We start from the raw sequence: 12463 nt of genomic DNA, 5'->3' as shown, positions 1-12463 counted from the left end.
AGAAATAGAAACACAGACATAGAGAACAAATGTACGGATTCCAAGCGGGAAAGGGGTGGGGTGGAAGGAATTGGGAGATTGGGATTGACACATATACACTATTGATACTATGTATAAAACAGACAACTGATGGGAACATACTGTATAGCACAGGTAACTCTACTTAATGCACTGTGGTGTCCTAAATGGGAGGGAAATCCAAAAGGGAGGGAATATATGTATATGTATGGCTGATTCACTTTGCTGTGCAGTAGAAGCTAACACAACATTATAAAGCAACTATACTCCAATAAAAATTAATTTTTAAAAATTGTACATAAGGTTCAATAACAACTATGTAAAATATTTAAGGGAGAAATTGAAGGTAATAAACAAAACAAAACAGTTGATTTTTTTAATAAACTATGAATAGGAAGTGGGTAGTTTTCTACTCAAAGTTTTAATATTGTGATATATCTTTTCAGTAAAACTAAATTACTTCATGATCATATAGTCTCTTATTTAAAAAATTCATACACAGTATATTTTCTCAGAGTACTGGAAAAAATGACTAATTCAAAATATTCTGTTTGTTAACAATTTTTTTTTAAACTGCTATTGTGATTACCACTAGAGGGAGGGAAAAGTTAGGAGCAGGAAGAGAAAGGGGAGATATTCTGGGCTGCCGGTAATATTTTCTCTTTCCCTGGGCTGGGGTTACGAAGGTATTTATTCTACAACAATTTATGTTTCATTCATTTTTCTGTTTGTTTGTTGTGTCTCACAGTTTTTAAAAGGGTGATAAAAATTTACCTATTTATAGTCCATCAGATATATCAGAGCAAAATAACTCCTTATAAGACAAAATCCTGGGGACTTTCCCTGGCAGTCCAGTGATTAAGACTCTGTGTTTCCACTGCAGGGGGGCGTGAATTCAACCCCTGGTCAGGGAACTAAGATCCCACATGCCACGCAGCGTGGCCGAAAGATTAAAAGAAAAAAAAAAAAAAAGATAAAATTCTGAAAAATACAACCTGATTCCTTAAATATACTTTTCATTACTTCCCTTATTTTTGTCACCCACAAAAAAAAAAAACCTTAAGCTTCCCACTTCCTTCCTCACCTGCAAGCAATTAACAAGTCCTGAACATTTATTTTCTGAAATGTCAAATCTGTCCCTTATTTCCATCTTCAAGGCCACTATCCTAATTTGGATCCCAGCACCGCTTGTCTGTACTAAAATAAGTCTCTCCTAGGTAGTCTTTCACAAACATTTTTTAATGCAATACACAGAAAGAAATGTATTTATCCTCTAATTCAGTGCATATATACTTTTATATAAAACTAAAAGCTTCACAAGATAATACTTACCTTATTACTTGCAATGCACTCTGATCTATCCTATCACATCTTATTTTAACTCATCTTTTTAAACTGAAGTGGTTTCAACCCACTATACTGATTTAGCATCCTTAGTGTGCAATAACCATCAGTTTCAAAACCACCAATGTCCTTTGTAAGTGATCACTTAATCCCCAATTCAAAGCATTTCCTTCAATGAATGCTGCCTAAATTGTAATCTGCCACTTCTCTAAAATATATATGATATAACTTACCTGCTTAAAAACATTCACCAGCTTCCCATCACGTCCTAGATAATAAAATACCACCTCCTTAAAGAGGCATAAAACCTTCGTATCTAAGCACTCCCTTATTTGAAAATCACTCCCACTTCTATTCTTGTTCATACACCATTCTGTCCAAGATACTCATAGTCTAGCTTTTGTGAAAGCAGTTTTTCTTTGCCCAGAAATACTTCCCCATTCCATCTCCTATCTTTCCTTCCAAGCTCAGTTCAGGTACCCCATCTTCTATTAAGCCTTCCCTCCTCCATTCTCCCATGGCTACCTTCTGCTACAAGGAATGCTGCTGAGAAGTAGCATTATGCCAGTACAAAAAAATACATGTTAAAATTACTGAATTTTAGGAGCTTACAATTCTTTCATAACAACTTTCCACTTACAAATGGTGGGGGGAGAGCCTGGGGGAAGTTGGAGTACTAAAACATACTATGTATAATTTTACGTATTTCATTTAATTCTCCTGATACTCTTAGTAGTAAAGTAGTAAAATTAGTACTAGCAGTAAAATGACTATGAGTACTATAGTTGTTAAATTCTATTTTCTACTATGCTACTATTTTCCAAGGTAGAGAGTAAGTCCTTTTTATAGAGATTTTAAAATTTGCCAAAGGTGACAAAAGGCTGGAATCAGGACTCAAAAACCATCTTCTTGGGTTTCCCTGGTGGCGCAGTGGTTGAGAGTCCGCCTGCCGATGCAGGGGACACGGGTTCGTGCCCCGGTCCAGGAAGATCCCACATGCTGCGGAGCGGCTGGGACCGTAAGCCATGGCCGCTGAGCCTGCGCGTCTGGAGCCTGTGCTCCGCAATGGGAGAGGCCACAACAGTAAGAGGCCCGCATACCGCAAAAACAAAAACAAAAAAAACCCATCTTCTTTCCACTACACTACGCTGAGGTCCCAGAGAGGTGAAGTGGTTTGCTCAGTCCAAGTCACACAGCTATTAATACCTGAAAATAAACTAGTACAGTAGGCTCCTGACTTTTTGGCCACATGTTATCCACATATATAGGAACCTATCAAACAACACATCTCTCTTAGCCATAGTCAAATAGTCTTAGGTCCTACCACCCACTCAAATACTTTACTATTAGATAGTAACTATCTTAAAAGAAAGCTGAAGTGAATCCCGTTTCCAAAATAATGTCACATGTGGAAAAGTAATGCAAATTTATGTTTAAGGAACTTAAAGCAAAATCTTTCTATGAGCCAAAGATTTAATTTTTAAAAAATTACTGATTTCACACAGAAATGGCTTCCCTGTCTTAATCATAATATACAAACATAAACTTTTCTCAAAGAGCAATAATTCATAAGATGAGTTCTCATCTCAGATCTACCATTACAAACTCCCAAGTTCATTTTCATTTAACTATAAAATACATATTAACAGTCTACATCTATCTCACAGGGTCATTGGGAGAATGTATGTGAAAGTGCTTTCTTTATAAATAGTAAAATATTATTAAATAAAAAACATTGTGACTGGTATTGTTTTAGAACCACTCTGCCTATTATAAGATACTACACTCCACAAAGCTCACCACTCCTTTTATATTGTATTCTTTTAATTTTGCACAGATAGGGAAAAAATAATTAAACTTTTTAAGACTCTATCTAAAATGAGATATATTATCCCCTGTGTCCATAAGTTGTGAGCAAAGACTGGGCCGTCTATTATTCTGAATGCATTGAAGTCTTTTTCTGTTTGCTTCTGGATTTTCCAAAATGCTCTCAATAGTTCAGCTGTAGGAGTAAGTGCCAGGTAAAATAAGTATTACTAGAGTAAGCTTCTAAGGTATGTTTAAAGCATTTTATTCACATAAGAATTTTAGAAAAAATCTTTTTAAAATATGGGCTACATTACTGATACCTGTTTTAATCTGTTGACTATTATGTTAGGTATGATGTTTATCTTTATACCTCAAAGGATATAAAAGCAAATCTCAAAAGAAAATATTCCCATTGATATTTACTAAAGAAATCCTGAAGCATCATAAAAGCAGAGTTTATAATGACCTAGAATGTGGGAGTCAGATCTACCATACTGAGAGATGAATAACCATCTACTCTGCTTAGCAGTTGTTCCAGCTTCTGGATCAATAGCTTTACTTGCAAATGGAGGGATTATATTTCTAAATAACAATCACCCTAAGGGCAAAAAAAAAATGGTAGTATTTACCTTCACTTACAAATAAGTATATTAGAAGTTTGGACAATGAGTCCAAAGGTCTTAAAGTCAAAAGCTGCTACATGGGTATCAGATTAAGATTCAATCCCAAGTACAACAATCAAAAAACAGTTTGATGTTAGCATATTTTATCCTTTTTTTTTTTTTAAACCGATATCCTGGCTTTACTTCACTGAGTTTCACCTAAAAAGATAGTATCTATCTAAAATGGTTGTTCGGGGGATTAAATGATTAAAAACACACCTAATGTACCTCTGGGTAGCTATTCCTGCTGTTCTACAGACAAACACATCAACTGAAATTCCAGTCTTCAAAGCTTCAAACTCTTAAGTCTCTGCTTAAAAAGTAATATGGTTTGCCAGTACCAGAGTTTACCACGAAGTAGCAATGTTTTTAATTAATATCTGTTTAATTTATAATTGACTGCCAGAATATAACTCATTTTAATAAATATAAAGATCTTCTATAATAAACTACAAATAAGTTAATGAATAATAAACTAAAGAAGTCTAGAGTTTCAAATTGTAAGTTTCAATTAAACTAATTTTCCTTAAAGAAAATATACTATTTTTTTTTAATTACACATGAAAATCATTTTGGATTCACTATGTCCTACATACTTGGCTAACAAACATTCCCTTAAATTTTCAAAATTTTTGTCTTAACTTTTTTCCAAAACATATGGGTCCTTTTAATCTGCTCCTAACTCTTCTAGGCAGTAAGAACTGAAGCCAACATTCATGAAAGCTGAAGTGTCGAGAACTGTTCTGGGCCCTAGGGCACTGTTCATGTTTTATTCATTTTTGTATAGGTGACTACTTTACCAAAGAATCTGAGATACTGTTAAGTCAGTTAACATTGCTGAAACAAATCAGTCAATAAAATAAGGCAGATGATGTGGCTACTTCAAATGAATACTCTTACATTATTGCTCAGATTTGAAACAAACCTAAAATATGCCAGCCTTTAAAATTACTCTGTGTTTGCAAGGGAAAAGGAGGTTCATTTTCGTATATAGTATCTGAAACTCCAAAAGTTAAATACAAATTAGTATTCAAAATAAATTTCATGTATGCTTAATCGTAACTTATTAGAAATAAGCTATTTAAAAATGTATAGGTTCTTAAGGACTTTTTCTCCCAATTTTTGTCTATCTATGAATACTGTGGCTCAGGAAAAAGAAATATTCACAAGCCGCTGATCCTTCTAACATCAGATATTGTTAGTTTTACTAAGATGACTAAAACATTTTCAGAAGTACCGATACAAATAAAATAACGTGTTCAGGGCTACCGAAGAACCCATGAGGACCTCGGTCATTACTTTGGAATCGAGTACTGTCGCCAATCCCAGGACTTGAGAAGGTAAGACTTAGGGTGAGCATCAATGGGAGTACACCGACGGGGGAGGGGAGGGAAGGGAAATGAAAAGATCAGAGATTAATTACCACATTATTTGTGAAAGGCGAGGAGATGGTGGCTTGGGCCGATAAGCGAGGACCCCTCGCAAGGGAGTGGAAAACGTTCTTTTCGCACTTAGAAGGGACAGGGGAGTGGGAGGAGGGGCAACGATCAACAGGAACCTTCCCGAGGTGGAAGGGGTGCGTCACGAACGTAGCCGCCTCTGGAAAGAGAAAAGCCGCCCTCAGGACGACCTCAATAAGCAATGGTGAAGGAAAAGGGGGAGTGACCTTCCTAGGTGTGACGGAGGAAATACAGGATCACTTCCCAAAGAACGGGGGGAGACGACGTTCCCAGAGGTCCTGCCGGCTCACCGGAGACTAGAAGGGATGGTGAGACCGCCCCCGCCCCCCGGCCCCCCGGGGCCGCGTCAAGATCGGCTGAGACCCGGGGCTGAGGTGTGGGCGTTACCTGCAGGGTCACCTCCTGAGGGTCCCAGTGCGGCCGCAGGTGTCGCAGGAGGCTCAGGGCCCCCTCCCGGCAGCGCTGCTCCTCCTGATCCTGCACCGTGACGTCCAGCTTGGGGACCTCCGGGGAGCCGGGCGGGACGTGGATGTAATTGGCCATGGCCCAGGCTACGGCAGAGACTACCACAACTACGACGGCGACGGCGACCACGAGAACGGCGGGCGCCGACAGGCTGCTGGATCCTTCCGTCCCGGGGCGCCCTCGCGGGAGGGCTGGGGGCGTTCAGAATAACGGCAGAGCGGTAGGAGAACAGCTGGTGGCGGCACTCTCGCCGACCCAGGTCTGGATAGCGGCTGAACTGACCAGCGACTGCTCACGGGGAATATCCGTCTCGTCTGCGCTCGGCCGCCGGCGGGCGCGGAGCATGCCGGGACTGGCCTGACGCTGGCGTCACGCGCGGGGCAGGGCCTCGGCTGCGTTAGGATCAAGGCGGGGTTTCTAGCCGCGGGCACAATGGGCCTAGTGCCTGGAGTTAGGTTCCTCGGCCGTTATCGGACAGTGCGGTGCGTGCTGCTAGTCTTTAAAACGTGGGGCTCCCGCTTGGAATGATCCTGAGCCCTGCCAAGCTCTGAACGAAAGGCTCTGAAGCTTTAGCTCACCTGATCGGGAGGGTCTTGGGGTCTGGGTTTGAGGTAGGGCTGAGTTTTTCTGGGAAGCCAGGGAAGTGCCCTGAAATAACTCCAGGATCAGCTTCTGAATTTGGCCTGAGTCTGGGCAAGCTGGGTTAACTGGGTCTCCTTGACCTCGGAGCCGCTGTGTGCTGAGGACTAACCACATGGTTGGGTTGGCAACTAAATTCCCATCAGCAGTGTACGGAGATCATGGTATTTGGGACAGTTAAGATATTTGGGTAAGAAAGCGACTGCACTTCAAGATGTGTTTTTAAGGCCAAACGTTTGATCATACCGAGAGTTATTCAGAGTCAGCCAAAACAGGTTATAGTGTAGGATGAAGATGGAAGGAATGGAGTTTTGGGGCTCAGCCGCTAGATGCCTGTTTCAGGGGATCCCTGAGTGGGCCTTGAAAGGGCTACCTTCAAACATTTAGTCTCATTGTCTTATAGCACCTAATTCCCCTGCTAGGGGAATATTGGAAACTGGGTAATCCACAAGTAATTTATTGGGACCTCCTAATTTTCCCAGTGATTTCAGGAAAATGGGTTGAGATTTGACCTCTTAATGTCTTGCCTGCAGCATTTGGTAAATGGTGAATACGTTTGTTAGTGGTAAATTAAGTCGCTAACTGGACTCAGCTTAATTAACAGTCAAAATGTTTATCTCATTAACATCAGTTTACATTCTGATTGTTCAGAAAGAACATACTTACCTTTGTAAATCACAAAATAAATAGCTCACTATCAATAAAGTTAAACTTCATAAATTAAAAAGAAGGAGAAGAGAGTTTTATAGACAGCAAGACAGTTGATTCAACATTTTCCAGACTTAGTCTCTTTTTTAAATCGTATACTAGGAGAAACTCTAAATTATGCATTCCTTTCAATTTGGGGAGAAATAATCAATATACTAATTTCACATTTCAGGTAGTATCTGTTGTTGTTGGGTTTTTTTGGTTTTTAATTTTTTGGGCGGCACCATTGGATCCTAGCTCCCCATCCAACCAGGCCCTCGGCAGTGAAATCGTGAAGTCCTAACCACTGGATCACCAGGGAATTCCCTCTATTGTATCTTTGTATAATTTGTATTTTTTATTATTAAACAGTTGGCATTTTAAGAATTTTGAAGCTATGGTTTGAATTGTGAAATGATTTAATAGCAAATTACAAAAATTATTTGGGGGATTATACAAGTTTGTAATTTTAATGAAGTATCCATTAATAACTAGAAAGACCTAAAAAAAAAAAAAAAAAAAAACTATTAGGTACCTAAGTATAAAACTAACAAAAGATGTGTAAGACCCTTATGGATGAAATTATATTAATGGAGAAATGAACCATATCCATGAATAAGAAAAGATACTTATTAAAAAGATCTGTTTTCACTGAACAAACCAATAAGTATAGTGCAGTTACAATTAAATCTCAATTGCGTATTTCACAGAACTTGTTAAAGTGGCATTAAAATTCACACCAAAACTTAAGGTTGAAGAGAAGCTGCTATAATTCTTTGTCGGGGCGGGAGGGTTAGAGAATAAGTTGGGAGAACACATCCTACCAGGATTTATGATATAACGGTTTAAGAATGGGCAAATAGACAAGTGGAGCATGATAAAGATTCCAGAAAAAGACCTACACACGTGTGAGATCTTTGAATATGATAAAAGTGACATTGAAAATTAGGAAAGGATGGAGAAACAGTACTGGAATAACTGCTATTTGTATGGGAAAATTTTTTTGATCCCACTGTTACCCAAAAACAGGGTTTACCTCTTCGTGGGTGTCAAGCCAAAAGACACAACCAAGGCAAAGAGCTGGAGAAGGTAGTATTTATTACTTGCAGCAAGTGAGAACACCAGGGATCTTTCCCAAAGCAACGTCTCCTCGAACAGCAAAATTGGAGAAGTTTTAAGCTAAGGGAACATGCATATTCATGAATATGCTTGAGTTAAGGAGAATTCAGCATATTATTGGGGCAAAGGTCAACAGAGTCCAAGCTTTAGTCTTGGACTAAAGGGCCGGGGTGGGGGTGGGGGGTTGCTTAGTTCCTGTAGAACAACTCAAAGGTATGTATCAGATTACGTATATCCACTGAGGAGGAACTAGGACTGTTTTATAGCTGAACTGCTGCTGCTTGACTGCTTTTCCACTGTTGCTACATTCCTTTGTTCCCTTAAGATCATTAATTACTGAGACCTGTTCAAGGGCAAGCATTGCAGCCAAGCTTAGATCACAAAATGGCTTAGGCCAAAAATGGCTTCTCTTATGTCAAGAAAGCCATGCCTGGTTTTCTTTCTCTGGGGACCCCCCTAGCCTATCTGCTTACAGACTTAATTAAAATTTAAAACTTCTGCTCTGTGAAAAACTTCTCTGTGTTAAGGGAATGCAAATCCAAGACACAGACTGGGAGAAAATATTTGCAACAACAGATATCTGATGAAAGATTTGTATCTGAAATATGCAAATAACTCTGAAAACGTAACAATTGGAAAACAACCCAGTTTAAAAATGGCCAAAGGATCAGAACAGCCACCTCACCCCAAGATGAAATACAGACAGCAAACAAGCATATGAAAACATGTTCAACATCATGTCATTAGGGAATTGCAACTTAAAACTACGAGATAACACTACACACCTATTAGAATGGCTGAAATCCGAAATACAACACATGCTGGTGAAGATGTACAGAAACAGGACCTCTCATTCATCACTGGTGGGATGCAAAATGGTACAGCCACTTTGGAAGAGTCTGGAAGATTCTTACAAAGCTAAACATAGTCTTACCATGTGATCCATAATCATTCTCCTTGATATTTACCCAAATGAGTTGAAAACGTACATCCACACAAAAAACCTGCACATGAATATTTATAGAATCTTCATTCATAATTGCCAAAACTTGGAAACAACCAAGATATTTGTGAATAGGTGAGTAAGAATAAAAAAAACTAAAACAACAACAACAAAAACTACTGGTACATCTATTCAATGGAATATTATTCAGCAATAATAAGGAATGAGGGATCAATCCACCAAAAAAAAAAAGGAACCTTAAATGCATATTGTTAAGTCAAGGCAGCCAATCTGAAAAGGCTATAAAATGATTCCAACTGTATTACATTCTGGAAAAAGCAAAACAATATTAGACACAATAAAAACATCAGTGGTTGCCAAGCGTCTAGCCAGAGGGAAGGAAGGATGAATAGATGGGGCACAGGGAATTTTAGAGCTGTGAAACTACTCTGTATGATACTGTAATGGCAGATAGATGACATGAATTTTACAAAACCCATAGAACTGTACAACACAAAGAGTGAACCCTCATGTAAACTAGAGGCTTTAGTTCATACTTATGTCTTTGACAAGGCAGTAGTTATTTTCAAAATGTGAATGAATGAATGAAAAAAGTGTATAAGAAAATATAGGATCGGTTGGCCTTGTTTTCCACTTTTCTGTTTTTCTTTTTGCAGATGCCACCCTGCTCTCATCAGCCGCTGGCCCGCCATCTCCTTGAGCCCTAACACCATGCCTTCAATTAAGTTGCAGAGTTCTGGTGGAGAGATATTTGAAGTTGATGTTGAAATTGTGAAACAATCTGTGACTATTAAGACCATGTTGGAAGATTTGGGAATGGTTGATGAAGGAGATGTTGGTCCAGTCCCCTTGCCAAATGTTAATGCAGCAATATTAAAAAAGGTCATTCAGGGGTGCACCCACCACAAGGATGATCTGCCTCCTCCTGAGGATGGTGAGGACAAAGAAGAGTGAACAGACGATATCCCTGTTTGGGATCAAGAATTCCTGAAAGTTGACCAAGGAACACTTTTTGAGCTTATATTGGCAGCAAACTACTTAGACATCAAAGGTTTGCTTGATGTTACCTGCAGGACTGTTGCCAATATGATCAAGGGGAAAATTCCTGAGGAGATTCGAAAGACATTCAATATCAAAAATGATTTTACTGGGGCTTCCCTGGTGGCGCAGTGGTTGAGAGTCCGCCTGCCGATGCAGGGGACATGGGTTCGTGCCCCGGTCTGGGAAGATCCCACATGCCGCGGAGCGGCTGGGCCCGTGAGCCATGGCCGCTGGGCCTGCGCGTCCGGAGCCTGTCCTCCACAATGGGAGAGGCCACAGCAGTGAGAGGCCCACGTACCACAAAAAAAAAAAAAAAAAAAAAAAAAAAAAGATTTTACTGAAGAAGAGGAAGCCCAGGTACACAAAGAGAACCAGTGGTGTGAGAAGTGACATTTTGTGTCTGATGCTGTAACACTGTAAGGATTGTTCCAAATACTAGTTGCACTGCTTTGTTTATAGTTGTTAATATCAGAAAAACAGTCCACAAATGCAGCAGCAAATCAGTTGTATTAGCAGAATGTTGTCCTCATTGCATGTGTAGTTTCAGTACTGATTCCAAACTTATGGCTCAGTTTCTTCTAGTATGATCAAAAGTTCTTTTTTCTTTGCTCTGAATAAAATTGAACTGTGGGTTCTCCATAGAAAGTAGCATTTTGGGCTCTCCCTCTTTTTGTAAAGCAATTTCTGCCTAGTTTATTGTCCGGTTAACTTTAGTTTAGTGACTTTTAAAAGTTGATATTGTAGGGACTTCCCTGGTGGTGCAGTGGTTAAGAATCCGCCTGCCAATGCGGGGGACATGGGTTTGATCCCCGGTCTGGGAGGATCCCACATGCCACAGAGCAGCTGAGCCCGTGCGCCACAACTACTGAGCCTGCGCTCTAGAGCCCACGAGTCACAACTACTGAAGGCCGGGCCCCTAGAGCCTGTGCTCTGCAACAAGAGAAGCCCCTGCTCACCTCAACTAGAGAAAGCCCATGTGCAGCAACAAAGACCCAATGCAGCCAAAAATAAATAAATTAAATAAATAAATAAATAAATATGCTTTAAAAGTTGGCATTGTAAGTAAAACAACTTGCAAAAGTTTTCTGAAATAGAATTAACAATGTATTATCTTTATTCATGAGTTGGAAACTGGAAAAAGGCTACTTGAGGTAAATGTTATCAGAGTGGGGTTATCAGAATGTCTTCCAGCTTCCTGGAGTCAGAGTACCACTGGTATTGATTAGCCTGTATGTAGCAGGGCTCCGTTAATTGGATCTGAGGACTTGTTTTTGCATTTTTAATCCTCTCAGCTTTGAATATGTTGGCTAGAGGTTCAGTTACTATTCAGTTTGTGTTTTGGGAGGAAACAGAATTAGACAGTTTGCTGGCTTTTCAATTAAAAAAGACACTTAACCCATGTGGTGTGTCATCTTTTTATAATCAGTAATCCTATGTGGGAAAAACCATAAACACTACTTGCATGTAAAAAATAATTTAATCTTTAATGTTAAAATGTATGGCATAACCCAGAAAGCATCAGTCATGAATGCAAGATACTTTCAATAAAAAGTAAGTCACATTAAAAAAAAAAAGAAAAAGAAAATATAGAAATATAGGATCAAGTCTCCATGACTGCAAGTTAAGGAAAGATTTTATAAAGAAGTCTCATAAAGCAAACACCCTGAAGGAAAAGGACTGACAAATTTGAAAACATTAAAATTTAAAACTTCATGAAATTAAGTCATAAAAAAGATAAAAGATAATTGTGACATATATGATGAAAAAAGGATTGGTATTCAGAATACCACTAATCAATAAGAAACCAAACCACCCAAGAGAAAAATGGGAAGAGAATATTAATTTTCAGAAGAAATCCAAACAGCAAATAAACTTACAAAAATAATACTTCTATAACTAATAATCAAGGCAATGCAAATTAAAACAACAACAGACAGCATTTTATACCCATCCATTAGATTGGAAAAGTTTTTGAATTCTGACAGGGCCAAGTGTACATTACTGATGGGAAGATACATTTATTTAAAAAAAATAAAACTATGGAGAGAAATTTTGCAGTATTTAATCAAGTTGAAGATAGACATTCTTTACCATCCACAAATTTCAATTCCAGGTATATACAAAAATCCCACATATGTACATGAGGAAGTGTGTACAAGAATGTACACTGCAGTATTAGTCCTAATGGCTTATAACTGGCAACAACCCAGCTGTCCCTCAGTAAGCAAATAATTAGATAGATGATTGATAGATAA

The 12463-nt window shown here is 39.0% G+C and overlaps 1 protein-coding gene and 1 pseudogene across 1 annotated transcript in view; one reads left to right on the top strand and one right to left on the bottom strand.

Moving 5' to 3' along the window:
* ETNK1 (ethanolamine kinase 1) overlaps window positions 1-5857 on the bottom strand; it is a 68545-nt gene extending 62688 nt beyond the window's left edge. Inside the window, exon 1 of the mRNA XM_067695912.1 lies at window positions 5681-5857. Coding sequence (XP_067552013.1) covers window positions 5681-5836 — 156 coding nt within the window. The 5' untranslated portion in view covers window positions 5837-5857. The remainder of the gene's footprint in view (window positions 1-5680) is intronic.
* Window positions 5858-6057: 200 nt separating this feature from the next.
* Window positions 6058-11173, top strand: LOC137201716 (S-phase kinase-associated protein 1-like; annotated as a pseudogene).
* The last annotated feature ends 1290 nt before the right edge of the window (window positions 11174-12463 follow it).

This window comes from Pseudorca crassidens, chromosome 11, assembly GCF_039906515.1.
Source record: "Pseudorca crassidens isolate mPseCra1 chromosome 11, mPseCra1.hap1, whole genome shotgun sequence".
Lineage (NCBI taxonomy): Eukaryota > Metazoa > Chordata > Mammalia > Artiodactyla > Delphinidae > Pseudorca > Pseudorca crassidens.
The sequence above is the reverse complement of the archived record's forward strand: the minus strand, read 5'-3'. Positions and strand labels throughout refer to the sequence as shown.